Consider the following 18,901-nt stretch of genomic DNA (forward strand, 5'->3'; position numbering starts at 1 on the left):
TAAACTAAGAAACATGAAAGGAGCACACCATTTGCACGTAAGGTGCAAATAGCTAAATATAAAAGCCATCAATAGAAAGGTTCCTGCAAGTTTTTACATGTAGAATAAGCAAGCAAATATAGCAAAACGTATCCTCTAAAAATCAACATAAAACAAAATCAACATAAAAAACAAAATAAAAAAATCAACATAAAAAAGGCAGCCGAGGTCCAATACTCTATGAAACAACAGAATAGGCACAAGTGTCGATCATAACTTGATAATTCTCATCACAAAGGATAGCAGACTCACTGAACGATAAGACCCTATTTTACCAGCGTTATTATGGCATAGTATTTCGATGTGAACAAAGGACTCACCATAAAAGGCTGTGCAGTGCTCATAAAGTGACCCAAGCCAACCGGATTACAGTCAGAAGAGGGAGAAATGTAAAAACTAAATGGCTTAGTAATTTATTTTTACTTGTAATGTTAGGGCCCCCCTCAACATCCACAGACTTTCACTCTTTCTCTGTCTATTGTAATAGATCAAGTTTTGACTTGGGAAGAATATTTTATTTCAATGCCTCTCCGCTTATGTTTCTGAGAATCTACTTAGGTTTTTTTCTAACATAATTTATGTATTTTCCCCTCTGAGGAATGTTTGACACTGTGCATAGTTTGATTTTCCCCCATACATCTTTTCTCCATTACCCTTTTTCGAACAACATGTTATGCCCTAGGTGTAATCTAAATAATGTAAAACCCATATTTTACATGAAAGTGTTTACTTACCGGCCACGGCTGAAGCGTTTTAAGGCTGTTTTCTACTTTGTTAAGATCTTCAAACTTTGTAGCTCCATCAGCATCAGCCATTAGGATTTGTTTCCCTCGTGAGCTAAGGACACCCTGAATTAAAAATACAAATTACTAAATATAGTCAACAGAATAAAAAACAGAACTTTGTGAAAAAAGATAAAAGATACACACAACTAAAAATGCAACTAGGCAGTTTCCACTACCCCCTGAGATGGAAAGAAGCAATTAAGAGAGGGTAGAGATGCTGGTCAAACAAACAGTGGTTAAACTGTGATCATCCATGGGGAGAACTAGCTAAGATACAGAAAGGTCCTTTTATTATGCCATGGTATATTTATTACCTATGTTTCAGATCATAAGATAAGTGGCTTGCTGAGATGGCCACCTTTGGCACAGCCTTTTCACAAGCGGCCCCAGCTCAATCAATAGTGCAGATTCAGGGAGTCATGATTCACAAAAGTAAGAGAAATTTGCACCTGAAGAAACAAGACTATATTTGTCCTAGATGTACTCTCTTGGAGATCCACAGTTCCTTAAGAGCTAAACGTACAAATCCAACACTCACATGAAATGGCAAGCATAATTTTCCTTTTGTGGACCTACAAACCCATACGTTTATGCATTTGGAGTAAAGAGAGTTCTTGCATATTTTTCAAATTCCGTTTTTTCATCACTACATATGATCCTCAGGGAGGAGACCTTTCTCTTGTCCCCATGAAATGTAGAAGTTGGGTCTGTTTCTCATTCTTCAACACCCATTTACTTCTGCCTTTTGCGGAAGCACTTTTCATGTGTTTCGAGAGTGGGAGACACCATACAAAAGTGTTGTAAAAACAGGCACAGTTTTGACTTTGACGGCGCTCACATGATATTGCAGGGTAATCTCTTGGAAACAACCATATTCTCCACCAACTAAGCCTTGCATGCAAAAGAGCAATGGGATGCTCTTTTAATCAATATCACCACCCTTCAGCAAATAAGGGCAACCTAATATTAGAGGTCATATTTCGAATTGATAAGCAAGGATTATCTGGAGAAATTGCTGGACTAAAAAATACGTGAAATAATGCAAGGACAGTATGCTAACCATGTGTTGTGTGGAATAAGTACTGCAATCTTTTGATTTCTACATATCATGAAAATAGTTAGATGAAGATGAGAAACAGTTTCTATGTTAATAGGTCACTGCAAAATATAGAGAACTTAGATCTAATGTATCCTCTGAGAATAACTTCTTTTTACATAGCTTTAAGCCTAGGGATTGAAGAGGTGATAGGGCATCACCTTCATAGTGACTGATTAGTTCTTCCAGAGCACTGCAATCTGGTTCAGGGGAATGGTGAGGGCAGGAGGTGCTGGTTTCTGATGTTATAGGTGAGGATTTGTCTAGGTCCAGCCTACCCTTTGGTCTATTCCTGGGAACTTCTTCAGAGAGGCTGATGACAGTCAAGTAGTCCAATCAAAAGACAGCACCAATGCTACCTGCTGTGAGAAGCATCACTCTACACAAAGACTGTTTCAGCAGAGTAGCTCGAGAAGACTTTTTAAAAGAGAAACATCCCAAACCGGTTTTGAAGTTGAACAGTGGATCCACATCCTCTGTACTATGCTGCCAGTTTTGCATTTGTCATGCTGCAGCAGAAGTAGTTTCGGAATACAGATGAAAAAAAAAAAGAAATTTACATTTTGTTTAAAGAAAAGTGACATGGTCCCCAAGCTACAGCAGTCACAGTAAATTAGTAAAGGCAAGAGCGGGATTCGAAATGGCGACTTTGGGGCAGATTACGATGTGACACGTAAAGGCTCTGCATCATAACGGGCTGATCGGTTTCCTTTCAGACCGCCTCATTATGATGGAGGCGGTCGGAAAGGAAACGGGCCGGTCATTCTGGCTGGCTTTCGATGGGCTCGTAGAGAGCCTGTCTGCCAGTCGGAAGCCGGCTATTAATCTCAAGGGCGGGCCTATCCGTCCTTGAGATTACAATGAGCGGTTTCAACATGGTTTCCATGCAGGCCTGTCCGACATGGAAACCATATCGAGGAGCGTGTTCGGGGGCCACTATTGGTGCACGGCCTACGGTTGGAAGAAGAGGGGGAACCAATGGTGCCCCCCTGTTGATCCCTGCACCTTGTAGGTGCTTGCCACAGATTGCAGGGATGAACCGCACCTCCCTTTTCACTATTGGAGCATGCACTACGGCTGGTTTACGGCCGCAATGCATGCTCCCATAGTGAAATACAGGAATGAGACTGAACAGTGTTCGGTACATCCTAATGAGGAGGTCGGGACTGCTGAATGGGTGTCAGTCTGTCCCAGGACCGAATCGGTGTCAGGTGGAAGGAATTCCACCAGACATCGAAATCAGTCCTTTTGGGTTTAAAGTGTATACATGGGCATGGGCCACACTATGAAGCAGATAAAGAGTTCTTTTATGAGCCCTTTTTGGGTCATATGTTCATAAGATCAAATTCTACAAGTGTACATCTTGGAGGCAGAGGAAATTTGCTATCCATAACACAAAGGTACAGAATTCAATGCCTGTTCATATTTCAGATCCAGTCACTGCTCGGTTTAGAGGTGCAGTGAAACCTTGATTGCTCTAGTTTCATTTTGGTACTTCTCAATTTTTTGCTTTGTTTGCTGCACCTAGATGTGGTGGTCTACAGTCCGTGTGATATACACAGATAAGAAGCCATGTTATGGGACAATATCTCATCAAAACGGACAATGATTCAAAAATATCCCTTTAAAATCACAGATCTATTGGAGGGAAAAGGTTGGTTTCTTCATTACCTTTAACCAACAATTATTAAAATTTTTGTTGCTAAGTTTCGTTTCTCAAAATTGTACCAGCCCTTCCTTGAGCAGTAGATAATATTTTAGTATTTTTGGTCTGGAGTTTGAAATAAAATGTGAAATAATATGAATACCTTTTACAAAGCATTTGGTATGGAGATGGTTGATTACTTAACTGTTCGGGCTGTGGGGGGTGAGTAGCGTTAAAAGTAGGAGCAAGATATTAGCATGTGGAAGTAGGCACAAGGGGCAGAGTAAAGTTACAGCAAAAAAATACCAAATAAGTTAACAGTGATCACTTTCCAATACGTGCTTGGTATGTCAATTGCTCCTAGTGAATGTGGTTTCAGAGGTAATCCCCATTAACACCATGCGCGCTAGCGGAATTCCGCTAGCGCGCTGGGTTTTTCAAAATCGCACTTTGCGTGACGAGCTGGGCTCGTCATCAGCGTGCGAGCGGGCTACGCCATGACGAGCCCAGCTCGTCATGAGCGTCGAAGGGGTTAAACACAATACATCTCCACTCCAGCAAATAGATTTAAATAATTTTAAAAAGTTTTTTAAAGTAGTAATTAATTGCAAAGCTAAATATTACAGATAAGCTCTAACCCCAGGGAAGGATAATTATTTCACTGAATTGTTGTTAATATCGCTGGACCCCAATTGCCTTTAACTGAGGTTGTGCAGTGAAAGTTGAGCACTAACTGTAATAGATAATCTAACACAAATGGCTTAGTCAATATTAAACATGCATCTCTTATCACATTATAAGGAATTTCTGTTTACAAAGAGCATCGGAACGTGGGTTTGCTGGATTTTACCAGTCGTTTTCAATCTCTCAGGTATTGCAAGATTGTCTCCTCTACTGGGCGTGGCTGGCATCTGAGCAGTCATGGCATACCAGGACTGCAGGAAAGATGTACCAGATTCATATCAACTTATTTATATTGCAAGGTCATCACACAACAAGCACTACATTCAGTTGACCAGTATCCTAAGGGGGAATACATCACCACAAATAAATACCTACTATATAAAGTATAGATGGGGATGTGCAGGGTGTAATATGTTATTTATTACCATTATCAATTGTTGCGAGTTATCAGGACGCTGAAGAGGTGAAGCTTCATATTGTGCGTGATGCCCCTCCCCTTCCTCAAAAATGGTAATAAATAGCACATTATAAGCTGCGGATCAGCATATATGGAGTAAGCCATACTGTCCGGGCATGTGAAATTGCTATAAATTAGGTATTTAACTAGAACCTGAATACAGGTGTTATGACTATTAGCAGAGTTATTTTGCTCTGTCGAGTCATTTTAATATGCACTTTGGGGTAACAGAAAACAAAGTGTTTGTTTCATGACAGGCATGCTCTACTATGGTAGGCACATGCATTGTGAGCTTTGTTTTGGCTTTATAAATGTGCAGATTTGTGTTCATCACAGTACTGCACAGTCGCAATAGCAGCTGTGTAGCCGTCAGGTCTGACATTCCATAAAAAGACAATTGTTGGGCTTGATTTTAAAATATGGCACTGTGATTCATATGTGTGAATATTTTGCGAACAGCAAAAGGGGCTGTGCTTCGTCACTTTTCAAAAAACACTAAACAGAATTACACAGAACTTGAAGTTAAAACTTTACTCAAAAGGAGTGGTTATGCTTGGTCTGGTGTAAATCTGTTCAGCAATTTGAGAAATTAGCATTCCAAAAAGATATATGGTGGGGTTTGAAGGGTTACAATATGTTCATATGTTGACTGTTAGTTCATGAATAAATTAATACAATAATCAGATCTGGCTGGAAGAGGGAGCTTTATCTCCAGTGGTCCATTTTGGATTAGCTAGTCTGAATACTCTGTATAGCTGATCAGGTCAGAACAAATTTCTGATGCAGGTACCATTACAGGATGCACAGAGTGTTCCAAATTATGAAAATAAAACGATAAAAGGCTACATAAGGGGCACTGCAAGCACACTCTGACCTCCAGGCCCAAAGGGAATTCTGACCCCAGTTTGGTACACTTTCTCAGTTCGTCGACCCGTTTCATAGGGCGATGAACCTAGTCCTGTAATAGTTCATGAGCGCAAGTCTAAGAATTGTGGACCTGGTTTGGTACCTTTTGAGTCCATGAACGGGAACACGAATCCCATCACCCCCCTCCCATCCCAACCCAGTCTCTGTACCACAGAGTCCATAGCGTTAAACCAGAATTTGCAAATCAACGACATTTAAAAAAAATATATTTGTTTATTAAGTTGTTTTAGTATACTACATCGCATTACAAACATCTGCATTTGTATACAAACTCAGTGCGACATGTTAAAGATACAAAGGAAACAGAGTTAACCGTACAAAATATCAACAGAACCACAGTACACATTATACGCATTGTTCCTTATCGGCCACCACGCGAAGTTCTTTCAGCCATCACCACTACCATATTTATGTTACCTGTAGCTCGCCCAACTTCAAGGGGATATTCATAGTGTCCTATTTTATTTCAAAACATCAGGGTGTTCTGCAAGGTAAACCTCTACCGGGTTCCAAATATCCTTTGCTCTAGAAGATATCGGCAGATCTTCAGCATATATGTTCAATTGCTCTTTACAAAAAGCTATGTCCTTAAACCAGGAGGCAACAGTAGGCGCAGACTTCCCTCCCCAATGTTTGGCCACCACTCTTTTAGCCATCATTAAAGTAACAGCCGCATCCTGCGATTGCATGACTTAACGGTTGTACACAGACCTAATAAACACATCTGCGGTGTGCATGCCACCGTCTCCATAAACATCTTTGTGAGGTGTTGTGTGACACTAACCCAGTACCGTGACACAGGTGCACAGTCCCAGGCCAGATTTCTAAAGTCTGCACCTTCGCACCACACCTCACACATTGCGAGTCCCCCCGTTGCTGTAGCTATGCAGCCTATCAGGCATGTAGTACATTTGATGCAAAAATTTGAAATGTATAATCCTAAGATTACAATTCGCCCGTCAGTGAGCAGCAAACTGTCCAATCTTCCTATGATAATAGCTGCATAGCCCCTTTTTCGTATGCCTTGGATGTGTCCATCTGGTTTTCCACCAATGAAGCCCTGTACAGCTTTGTTATCAAGCCTGGTCTGTCTTTATTGGTCAATAGCGTCTGCAGTGCCTTCAAAACCTGCGGCTCCTCAGGGTATTCAGAATATTCATCCCCTACTGCTGCACATAACCTCACAAATATAAACCCAAGCATGACAGTATAAGCGGTTTTAGCTGCGAGATCTTCCAGAGCTACTAAGGTGACACCTGGATAAAGATCCCAGCCGACCTCAAAATATCCAATGCCTGCTGTTCCAGAGTAACAGATATACCTGGGTGCGCATTCATTAGCAAGGCCGGTGCATACAAATGGTCCCTGCCCGCTCTACTCTGCAGTTCCCTCTACGCTCGAGCGGTGCATGTTACTGTGTTAATGTGGACTCTATAGAGTTTAATGGCTGAGAGTGATGTAGCACAGCCGTAAACGGGATTAGGTGGGCATTGTCCGCCTCCACCACTAAGTGTGGCAAAAGACTTTGCGCAAATTGCCAATGAGCAAACTGCACCTGTGCGCACAAGTGATACAGCCTTAAATCCGGGGTTTCAAAAACGCCCCTCTCATACGGTTGTACTATAACACTCCAACTGCAGTGCAGTTGTTTCCAGCCCGTTTCCAGCCCATGTCACAGTCAATATACATGAAAAACGATTTATTCAGCACAACGGAGAGGTTTACAAATAAATACAAAAAGTTAGGCAGAATAGATATTTTTATCACCGCGATACGATCTGCCGAAGAAAGCGGCAGGAGTATCCACCCAAATACCAATTCCGTCAACTTCGCTAGTGCACGGCCATAGTTCATTTGAACCACACATTCCGGGTCCCTGTGTATCCATATAACAAGATATTTAATGGTATCCTGGGCCCACTGCAAAGGGAATCCCAACGCTTGCGCCTTAGTACCCTGCGTAAGGAGCAGTATTACAGACTTACCCCAATTGATATTCAATCCTGAGAAGCCACCAAACTTGACATAATCCCTAAACAAGGGTTCAAGATGAACTTCTGGCTCTCGAAAGTACAACAGTATAACAATGATATTGCTATTGGCCGCTGCTGAAACCCCAGTGCTGCGTACTTATGCTGCCATATAATCTTACACGCTAGAGGTTCTAGCACGAGAGAGAATAACATTGCTGAAAGCGGGCACCCTTGCCTAGTTCCCCTTTCAATCCGGATTGAACCAGACACCCAGCCGTTAGCCTTAACCCTTGCCGTTGGTTCATTGTAAAGCAATCTGATCCATTGCCCAAATGCACGAGGAAGCCCCATTCTAGCCAACACTTTAAACATATATCCCAAGTTAATAGAGTAGAAGGCTTTAGCGGCGTCTAAGAATACCGCCGCCGCCTTCATCTCAGGGTCCAGATAGTGGAACACAGCAAACAACTTTCGGAGATTGTGTGTTGTGGAGCGCTCCTGTACAGATCCAGACTGATCTGGCAGCACCAGAGTTGGCACTTGAGGCTGGAGCTTCTTTTCAATTTTTTTGGATAATATTTTAACATCAATATTCATTAAGGACAGCTGGCAATACGATTCACACTTTTTTGGGTCTTCATTAGGCTTTAATAACATCACAATCACAGCCTCTCGTAGAGTGGGAGGCAATACACCTCTATCGTAGGCCCTCGACATACTCATCACCCAGCATCGGGCCAGTTGATCCATGTAAGTTTTGTAAAACTCACTAGGCAGGCCGTCAGTACAATCTGTAGCCGCCGACCTGTCCATCCCTGGGTCCAGATAAATATTCAAATCTCCCCACACACACACAAATGATCTGAATCCGAACAAGTGTCCTCAGCCTCCGCCACACATTACTGTAGTAAGTAGGGTCACCCACATTTGGCCCGTAACGGTTTACCAAAACAACTATTGTCCCTGCCAGGGAGCCTTTCACTAATGCGAGGCCACCTTGCTCGTCAATGTCAGTGTGAAGAACCCGAAACCCTTTTTTGAGTAGTATCACAACTCCACTTGAATATGCAGAGTATGAGGAGGCCACAACAGTATCTGCCACCTTTTACCAACATTTACTTGAGGTGTTTGGTCAGATGGGCCTCCTGTAACAAAGCAATTTTAACATCATGCCTATCTAAATACCCCAAAACCTGCCATATCTTCTTTGGGTTATTGAGTCCTCGTAAATTCGACGTCATCATTTTAATTATACAGCCCTTAGATGTCATTTATGGTATTGTGCTTTAATGATTGACAACCTATCTCCTTTCCTCAGCCAGTTAGCCCACCAAGCATATGTAAGAAATGCATGTACAGCGGTCACAACACAAACAAACCCCATCCCACCACTCCCACCCACTTCAGCCTCCTCAACTGGCCGAAGCCATACCCAAACCTGAAAGCCCCAAGACATTAGGGGTGCGCCCTATTGGGGGGGTCTCAGGCTCCAGGTGCTGCATCCCGGTGATACAGGGAGGTGGCCGAGCTAGTTACATAGCACTGCATCTTGCACACTCGCATGCATGGTTTTAAATTTTACATTACCGTCCCTTGAGTCAATTCGAAATAGTACAGTTTGTCCTAATCCTGCACAGACCGCTAAGCCAACCAAATGCCCCGGCAAGGATATCACACTATATTCATAATGAGATTTTCTATGGCGATTCCTTAGAGCATATACTTCTACAATCAATACGTACCCAGTTCTGAACTCCCAGTAAGAACAGCATCACGCCTCCTTTCTTACCAACCGACAAGTGAGCAGTAAGTCACTCAACATCAGACATTGGAGCTTTCGAGACGTTACGATTCTTCTGCCACGATTTTATGATGTCCATTGCACTCTTAGGGTTCATAAATCGTTTGTTTACTATCCACCTCCACTCTGACAAGGAAAAATTTCCATCTAGCCGCTTGGACGGCAGCAGTGAAGTCTGGGTAAAACTCAATCGCACTACCATCAAAGACAATTTTCTGGGTTTTTTTCTGCCTTGCCAGGCGTAGTATTGTGTCTCTAAAACGATAGTTAAGGAGCCAGGCAATCACTGGCCGCAGTGGGGCCCCAGGAACTGGGCGCGCCACCAGTGATCTATGTGCACGCTCCACCATCATCACCGTGGATAGGTCTCTGGCTGGAACACCTCCTTGATCATCTTTTCAAAGTAGACCTCCATCTTGCATGTATTGGTAGATTCAGGCAGCCCAAGAATGCGGAGACTAGTGCGACGAGATCTCGCCTCGAGAACCTGATTCTTTGCTGGAATTACCGCAAGCACTTTCTCCATATCTAGGCTTTTAGATAAAACTGACTGAAGAGTGACCTCAGTAGTGGAAATCCGCTGTTCCGCTCCACCTATGTGTGCCCCCTGCTTATCCAGCCTAGTGGCAAAATGGTCCATTCGCTTTTTAGGGCATCGATCTTGCCTTCTATCGACTGCAAGCTGGTCTGCAGTACCATTAATGTCCTCTCCAGGGCGGTGGGGCTTTTCTCAGATTCTGATAGAGCATGTTGCTGGGCCCTAGATGGCTTCTGTGCCTCAAAGGTTAGGTGCGATTTGTCAGTTTTCCCATCATGAAAAAGAAGGATAGCTCTCACATCTGTCCACTATGGAAGTGCCGAGGGCTATTTAACGGAGTAGCTACATGCAAAAATAGGCCACTCATGAATTGCGGCTTCCACCAGCTCAGCCATCAGCAAGTTTGTGTTGTCACTGACGCTATTCCCAGCAGCACTCTCAGCTTCCGGAGACTCTCCTAGCGAGTTATCGCCTCCCACAGTTCTAATTTTCACAGGCCCCACATCCCAGAGGACTGTCCAGGCTATATGAGCCTGCGCTGCAGCTTCAATGTGTGATGCCCCTATTAAACAGGTATTCTCTCACCAAGCTGAATACCTTTCAGGTCCACTTCTACTTAATTTGCCTCTTGGTGAGCATGCCGTGCATGCTCATTGGAACGATCTCCTGCCCATCCATGAAAGTGATTGCAAACAGACAGGCACTTCAGTCACCTGTCTGCTGTGTGGCCACTTGCCCAGACTCCACTGTTTTCACTTAGTGCGAATCGCAATGTAGATCCAGTCTACTCAGTCAGTCAGGAGCCACAACCCCTGTCCAAGGTCACAGCCAAAGCGATGCACCTCACTGCACGGCCCCCTGCACCGCTCACACAGCATGTTTTCCGCACTATCGACAGACGGAGCTGCCGGGCCCTCTCAGCCCTCGCTACAACTCAGGTACCTCAATCGCCAGCCGATTGGGGCACCGATCAATTCCGTATCTGCTCCGCAGCCGCCGTCTCAGCTTTAGTCCCCGGCGGCCGCCATCATGTCCCTTCTGCACGTGTTTCGTCATCGCAGCCTGCAACCGCAGCGCCGATCAGCGTGGAGAAGCTCCGTTCCTAAGGATTACCTCGGCAGCTCGTACTAAGCTGATATGGCCCACCACACAGCTAAACACCAGCAGTGCCGTCTTTACCATTCTGCACTGGTGGCAGCCATCTTGTGTGAACGCCACGGCCCTCTAACTCAACCTGCGGGCACCGATGATGGTCCTCTGGCTGCCTGCTGCGAGTATTGGCGGGCTCGTAGGGATCGTGCCGCGTTCCAGTTTCCGAATCTGCGATTTGCCTGAGCAGATCTGCAGCGATTGTCAGGATTAGGGTCGGATACTGCCCTATGGCCGGCAGATCTGCTCTAAAAAGCAGCCATCCTGCTGCACGCACACTAGCGCCTCCCAAATCAAACACATATTTAAGCACCAATTTACAATGCATATCAAATTCCTCATTTATTTATTGTTCGATATAATCAAATGTGGAAACAGTGCATGGTTTTATGGCAAACCCAAACTCGTTTAAAAGACTTGCTTAGCAGTGAGGGTGGGATTGCCCATAAAATCTGAAAATTTCCAGCCTATTCTGCAGACTTTCCTTCAAATTTGAAAGCTTTCCGACGCTTTAATTGGTTAACTTTACAAATCATTCCAACATGTAAAATAAAAAAAGGCACATTTCTTAGCAAGAGGGGATATGTCCATGATTTTGAGATATTTTAGCAGTTGCTACTGCTATATTTTATAACTCAGGCATGCCTAACACAACTGACAAGGGCCTCCTGGATCATCATCTACACCTCAATAAAAGAAAGAAGTAATTTGTGCAGAAGAGATTACCCTGCTGAGGAGAAAGTAAACGCTAGGTGTGTAATCAGCAAATTCTGCAAACAGAAGTAGAGCAGGGACAGGGATGTCTGTACCCCTTTGACCATGAGAAGGCACCTCACGGTAAAGCATGAAAATAAAGTATGAAAAATTCCAGCATGAAGGAAAAAAATAGTGCAAAGCACTGCAACACCAGCTGGTTGAGAAAACGCAAATCACTTCGGTAATGTCCTGTTCAGCGCCAACTCCTAAACACATATTTCAAGGCAAATACAGACATATTGACTTTGTAAATCCTTTTGTTAATATAATGCCCTCGCACCATTTATGGCAAACGTAATGTATTCTATACATACTCTATCGCTGTTGTTCAACCTCCTTAAGTTACGGACTTCTTTGGCTCAAGAACCTTCAGGCTCTGGCTTGAGATACTATCAATCACATGTTTCATCACCTCACTGGAGTACTTTACTCTCACTGTCTTTCTATTAGTTGTCTGGGTGTATTTTACAACCTCCACTGGAATACATAAGGGACTATCTTACATCTGGAAATCATACTCTGATCAAATAGTCCTTGACATATTTAGCTCAGGAAACCTCAAGCAGTTACCTGAAGATACTGTCAAGCGCATATTTTGTTACCCCACAGGAGTACTTTACTCTGACGATCTTTCTATTAGCTGTCTGGGTGTATTTTTCAACCTCCACTGGAATGCATAAGGGGCAATTTTACATCTGGAAATTATACTTAGTGAAAAAAACATTTGTTTCTTTAACCCTTCAATGGAATGTATATGCAAAGGAATCATTTTAATAGTTCTGAACTCTAGCAAGCATTGCTTTTTTTTGGTCAAGCTTAAAACCTACTGGTTTTGCCAAAGCTTTTTTTTTATTTGAACCTACACTAAAAATATAAACCTATGAGGGACAAAGAATAGTTCCAAAGTAACAAAAGGTGCACTTTGGTCTCAGGGTGATCATCATGGTTTAAGAGGGATTTCACATTTGGGGTTAAGAAAAAAAAAAAAGAAGGTCAGGACACGTTAGCCACAAGACCTTGAAGCACAGTGATAATGCTACTCTGACAAGAGAATAACAGATATATGCCATATTGTGTATGAAGAATGTATGTATTGTATTTGTGAAGTGTACACCTAGTGGGAGAGCGAGAGAGCTTTGAACACTTCACAATATTGTTCCATGTAAAGATAAACCATATATAATACTGTAAGAATACAGTGAACCTAGTGCAACATACTATATTACAGTGCAATATACAGTGGGATTCCAAATATATGAAAGTATCACAATACACTTGAAATATCTTTACTTTTGTAGGTCTGGATGGAGACCGTATGGCATCATATAAAAGACAGAATCAATGGCATTTATACTCAATATACCCAGTAGCATGAATGCTCAACCGGAGACCTAAAAACTTTCCTTACCATTCTGACAGCTCCTCCTTTCCCACGATTCTTAACAAGTGTTAAGACACGCACTTTGTCACTTCCATATTGCTTGGAGTACCTCAAGGCAACCTGTAATACAACCAAAACCAGCTGGACATTCATATTGTGTGGAGAAAAATAGTAAAACAATAATTGTCTTGCAGTATCTGGGGGTGCTGGGATCTCAACTGATAACATACACTCACATAGGTACAGGAACTTTAACACACTGATCCATTAGAAATTCTGCAGGCAAACATCCATGGTAGAGACATGCAGGACCCACAAGCCCAACAATGATAGCAGGTGAGGAACTTGCATCTATTTGGTTAATTTTCAGTACCATCTATGAGAACAGGAGTGACTAGGAAAATAGAACAGAGTCCTGGTATGAAAACACAAACCACAAGAATGTTATAAAGATCTATTTGCATCAGCCATTCAGTTCTTCATAACAAAAGTTGGAGTGAGCCGTGAGGCATAAGGTTAACTATCGTATCACACACCTGGAAAAGCCAATTATCTCGCATCTCGTTTTCAATGCACTTAAACTAAGAGACCTGTGAGACTGGACCTCAGATCTGCAGTATTGATCCGCGGCAGCAGTTAAGTAATGGACCAGATATCACCAACATCAATACCCACTCCATACAAGGTGCTGGGCTGGTAAGGACTAGGCAAGTCCGAACTAAGACAACATAGTAAAGAAGCCAGCTTCATTAAGTGTTGAAGAAGACTGTTCCTCGCAGATCAGAAACAAACACTGCAATTACAGCACAGGTAAGAGAGGTTGTGGAGGTCCAGAGTTTTAAAAATTCTGGAACACTGTTGAACTATTACACTGGAAGCTGAGTGAGTGAAGATTGAGTAACCTATAGTTTAGACTCTAAATTCACCAGAACTGCAATAAGCTTGGAGGACTCTTAAAACACAATGTATGTTTTACAGTAGACCTTTTCAACCGACTTCACTTGAAGAGATGAGGAAGAGGACAAATGGTGGTAATTATATTTATTATGTCTTGAGAAGGGGCAAGATCACTCGTCCTTTATCAAGGATCATCTCCAAGTGAAAGTCAGTTTCCCTTTAGAGGAAAAGAAAGATTATTTCTCTTCTAACTTCTCCTGTCATTGTGTGAACTTACGTACAGTCTGGCTTCCCTTTCTTTAGGCACTCTACACTGCATTACAGACACAGAGGTCACATGCTTTGGTAGTGACCCAGGTACAGACAAAGCCACCAGGTCCCATGCCGGTCTATCAATGACTTAAGCCTCTTAACGGCTTACGTGCTGAACCTCTATCTACCCTATTCCCCAAGTGCTGTGCTCCTTGTTTGATATTTGCGGTAGTCTACACTTAAGCCTTCATTAATTTATTTTCACAAAATATATTCAGGCTAAATTGGTGTCATTTTCCCCCACACGTTGGGATTTCTAAAGGTGCCTCAGTTTTGTGGTTTCTGCTGGAGAGAATCAAAGAAACGGCCAATGTGTGTCAACATCTTTTATTTTAGAAAAAGGAAAAAAGTAATGTGTAAGATAATTTTTTTTGTTTTCCACAACAAAAGATTTGCTGTGTTACGATTATAATCATGACCGATATCAAAAACAGGCAGATTTGAGTTGTGTATAAAAAAAAGTCCCCAAAGTTTTTACAATTTTCTAAGCTGTGGTCAAAATTTCCTAGGTTTGCCGTTTTTACCTACTTGCAGACTGTGAGGAAACAGTTGTTAAACTTATGGGTGAAATTTGAAAGCTATACATTTCTGAAACCAATAGTTTAAGTTGCTTATGTTTTTTCCAAAACAAAAATATATAAAAACAGTTTAAGTAAGGAACAAAACAATAGAAATAGGATACGTTCTCGTCTGTAAACTATTGCACTGAAGACTGACCTACACAAGTAATCTACCACTGCACCAATCATACTTACACTATTATGAGGGTAGTTTCCGCTTGCTGTTTGTCAAAAAACACGCAAAACCAAGAATTCAACTTAAGTGCGGCTTATAATGATTTTTCATTATAACTTTTCATAATGCGCCAGGATCATACATCAATTCAAAAAGCACAATCTAATAAAATTTAAATTGGGATTGAGGGCAAGCTTTGCGTTTTTGAAATGTGATGAGGAATCAAGAGTTTAGGAATAGGAGCTACTCGTACTACTCTGAACTTGAGTTCACCCACAATTTCAGTATGGTTCAGAGGTTGCTTTACATAATGGATTCTTTTGTGCATGGTGATATACACTTGAAAGTCAAACAAAATAATGCAGGTCAATAGATTTTCCACTGAATTTCAATCAGTTTGGGGTGTGGACTGATGCATTATCAGAGTTGGCAGGCACTACCAACCCCTGACATTTCTGAAAACTAGACAGAAGGGTGTGCATCCCATTAATGTGTCTTACCAAGAATGCCCTGCAAATAGGGAAAAAGCTGAATTTTCTCATACTTGTGGGAGGAAAAGTTCCGTAATTTGTTGTGATTGACAAACGTCGCACCACACAGAGATTTCCACACTTCTCCAAATAAAAAAACAGTACTACACCTGTGTGCGAGGGACTATTGCCAGGTCAGGAACCGGTCAAAACTTGAACCGTGTGAACTGAATATAGTATCAGTTTGCTTAGCATACAGTTAGATTTGGACTGTTCCTATGGTGTGCATTGGATCCACTGCATATGTGAAGTACAGGTTTGCAGGGTATTCAGGGTAAGAAAATATGTAGGAATCCACAAAAGCCACACTCTAGTTTTGATAAAGAGAGGTAGTTACACATTTCGATCTCCGTATTCTTTTATCTTTTCTCTCATGGGTACTTCTTTTTTACCATGAGAAGAGTAAGCAAAAGGACAGGGACTAGTGACTAAAGTAGGTGCACTGACCTAAGTATACATATGTCTCATAATAAAAATGGATACACTCTCTTCCCAACACCTGCGCTAGAGGGTGCCCTCTAATGGACAATCTGCGAGTATAGGCCCTACACTCTAAATTCCAAAGAAGTAGTCCCTTTTCTTTACCATAACGGAAACATACTTAGTTTCCCTAAGAGTATCAGAGGGAAATAGAAAACTAACCTTTGAAAGTTCCCCTACAATGTTTGTCATTTATGGATGTGCACATGTGTCTTGGCAATCCTATTGACTCACCACATGCCTGCCTTTTTTTTACTATAAAAGTCTACTGAAAAGTCGACCTTGATATGCAGATTTTCCGCATTAGTGAGTGAATTTAACAAAGAAATCTTTATATTGTGTAAACACAGCTAAACGTCTAACGGGAAAGAAGACAGAGCAGAGTCACAGTCCAACGTATGGAGTGTGTTAATTTGCTGTTAAAGTCAAATGTTACAAAACATGCAAAAGGAAAAATAGTTCTCTAGTTACATAGTGGAACGATACAACTCTAAAATACTATTCAGGGTGGGACAAACAGAAAAACAGGAAGGAAAACAGTCAAATCAAAACGGGGAACTGTAATAGGCAGCTATCATGAATTAAACAACGGGCAGAACCAAAACCCATGGCGGTATGTTTCGAGTTGACAAAAATGATAGAACACCCGGCTCATTTTGGTTGCTACTAGGGGCAATCAATGCTGCAATACTGCACTATGCAACTCACCTCACGCACTGTAGAGGGTTGTATCTTCGAGTGAAAAACAGTTCAAGAACTGCACAGAGAGAAACTAAAAATCAAGTCCAAGTGACAATGATTCTTACCTTTGAAGTTTGATCTTTACTGCCATCATCAACTACAATCACTTCATATGTGAAAGAAGGACTTAGAGTCTGTATGAAACAAAAAGCAGAGGTTTTATGGTCAGCTGGATAAAAATATAAATACATCAAAAACAGGTCGCTCACTGTAGACACTTCAATATTTAGCCTTAAGCTGTCTTCTTTTAGTGTACAAAAAAACAAATTATCCCTGGATTCACCCAATCAACGAGAACCCCCCTATCAATAGTGGAAATCTTAATTCATATAGAACACATAGATAAACTCAAAAAAGATCTCACTCAAAGTCCCTGAAACACTCAAACAATGATACTACTATAGCAAGCAGTGCAAACAAGTCAATGTATTTCTTTAGTACATGTGAATATTATTAAAACACAAATATTATAAAAACACCTATAATAAAACACAATGCATAATTTCAGCATAATTAAAAACAATACAATTCATCAAATCAGGACATAACATGTTATGACACTTTTACCACAGAGTACCTTAAAAAAATAGGGAGGACGAACAATGATAGAAAGTATGCTTTGTCTTTTAACTCAACAATTCCCTGGGAATAATTTTAGCAAAGTTAGCATGGATACATATAATCTATTTTGTATCTACAGGTCCAAAGTGTCCTCGGGATAATGTATAGAAATGAGTCAACGCGTTTCGATGGGTACCTAGTTATTCCATCTTTATCAAGACAGTCATTATGTTCCCTTTTCTTTGTGGTATGTTTGATTGTTATACCCTGTACAAACAAGTATATAAAGAAATATGTATTTAAAAACCTTAAAATAATTCTACTATACATGAAATTTACAATGTCATTCTACTAACACAACTCGTAAATTTAATGATTCGTTTTATACATGCTCACATGTGTTACAGCTCAATTTAATCTCTTTATACGATATGCCAATATAATTTACATCAAAATTATTTCTCCAATTATCAACACTGTAGATCAACATTTCATGAGGATATTTACAGCTTGTCCTTCAGGGCATCTCATTCCTGCTTACAACCTTCAAACAAGGAAACTTTTTTTGCTTGAGCACTTAAGCTACCCCACATTTGTGTACAGTTTCTGGCTCCAAAAATACTCCACAATCACCCGCTGTATAACCAATGAATACACCCTTACGGTATTACACTCTCCCTGCTGCGAATAACCCATTTGTCTGGGGGAATATAGACGTACATTGCTGTTCGCATATCTTCGCCATCAAACTCAATTTGGGAGATACCTATATAGATCACCAAATTAATTTGTATGCCTCAAAGGCATTCTCTTTATTCTCACCTGAATGAAAGGGAGTTGATATTTGCACTTATTCTTGTACTTCTTTTGCAGACTTGAAGAATGGTTTATTTACTGGACCCCCTGATAAATAGAGAGTATTTTTTATATTACTATTGCTGTACCAGAGGGTGTCTGTCATATAATCTAACTAAACACACTGCAGTACATCTCCTCTTTTGTATTTTATGTCGTACCTTCTTAAACAGACTTGAATAATCCCAGTTTCCTAATTGCCGTATATACTTGAACGGATCAATTCGGAACTCCAGATTTCTAGTTTAGTGTCCAAGGGTCCGCATATGAGGTCCACGGTAGAGGGACTTTTAGTACATATACCTCCCCACCTGCCGATGTGCTTACGTTGTGCTCTAAAATAAAGAAACACCCGCATTCTATTACACCCATGAATATATATATGCAAGGGAAATCATTTAAATAGGCTGTTTGTACGTCAATCCCATCTACTTTATAGGCTTCCTTTCTCACCATATTAGCTCAGGGATTCCCCTTCCTGCTTTGTCCTTTTGGAAAATGTGAATGGGAGACTGCTACACTGTCCTTGTTTAAATACTGTCTAGCGGTGTCTCATTGG

General features: G+C 41.5%; 1 protein-coding gene across 2 annotated transcripts in view; it reads right to left on the reverse strand.

Annotated features, from left to right (window-relative positions):
• The window catches only part of ALG5 (ALG5 dolichyl-phosphate beta-glucosyltransferase), a 208,601-nt gene that overhangs the window by 113,083 nt on the left and 76,617 nt on the right, over positions 1–18,901 (reverse strand). For both annotated transcript variants that reach the window (XM_086935089.1, XM_086935090.1), the window contains 3 exons: positions 16,992–17,060; positions 13,259–13,351; positions 774–887 (listed from right to left, as the gene is read on the reverse strand). In XM_086935089.1, the coding sequence (XP_086791215.1) occupies positions 774–887; positions 13,259–13,351; positions 16,992–17,060 (276 nt within the window). The remainder of the gene's footprint in view (positions 1–773; positions 888–13,258; positions 13,352–16,991; positions 17,061–18,901) is intronic.

The sequence above is a fragment of the Lissotriton vulgaris genome, chromosome 8, assembly GCF_964263255.1.
Source record: "Lissotriton vulgaris chromosome 8, aLisVul1.2, whole genome shotgun sequence".
Classification (NCBI taxonomy): domain Eukaryota; kingdom Metazoa; phylum Chordata; class Amphibia; order Caudata; family Salamandridae; genus Lissotriton; species Lissotriton vulgaris.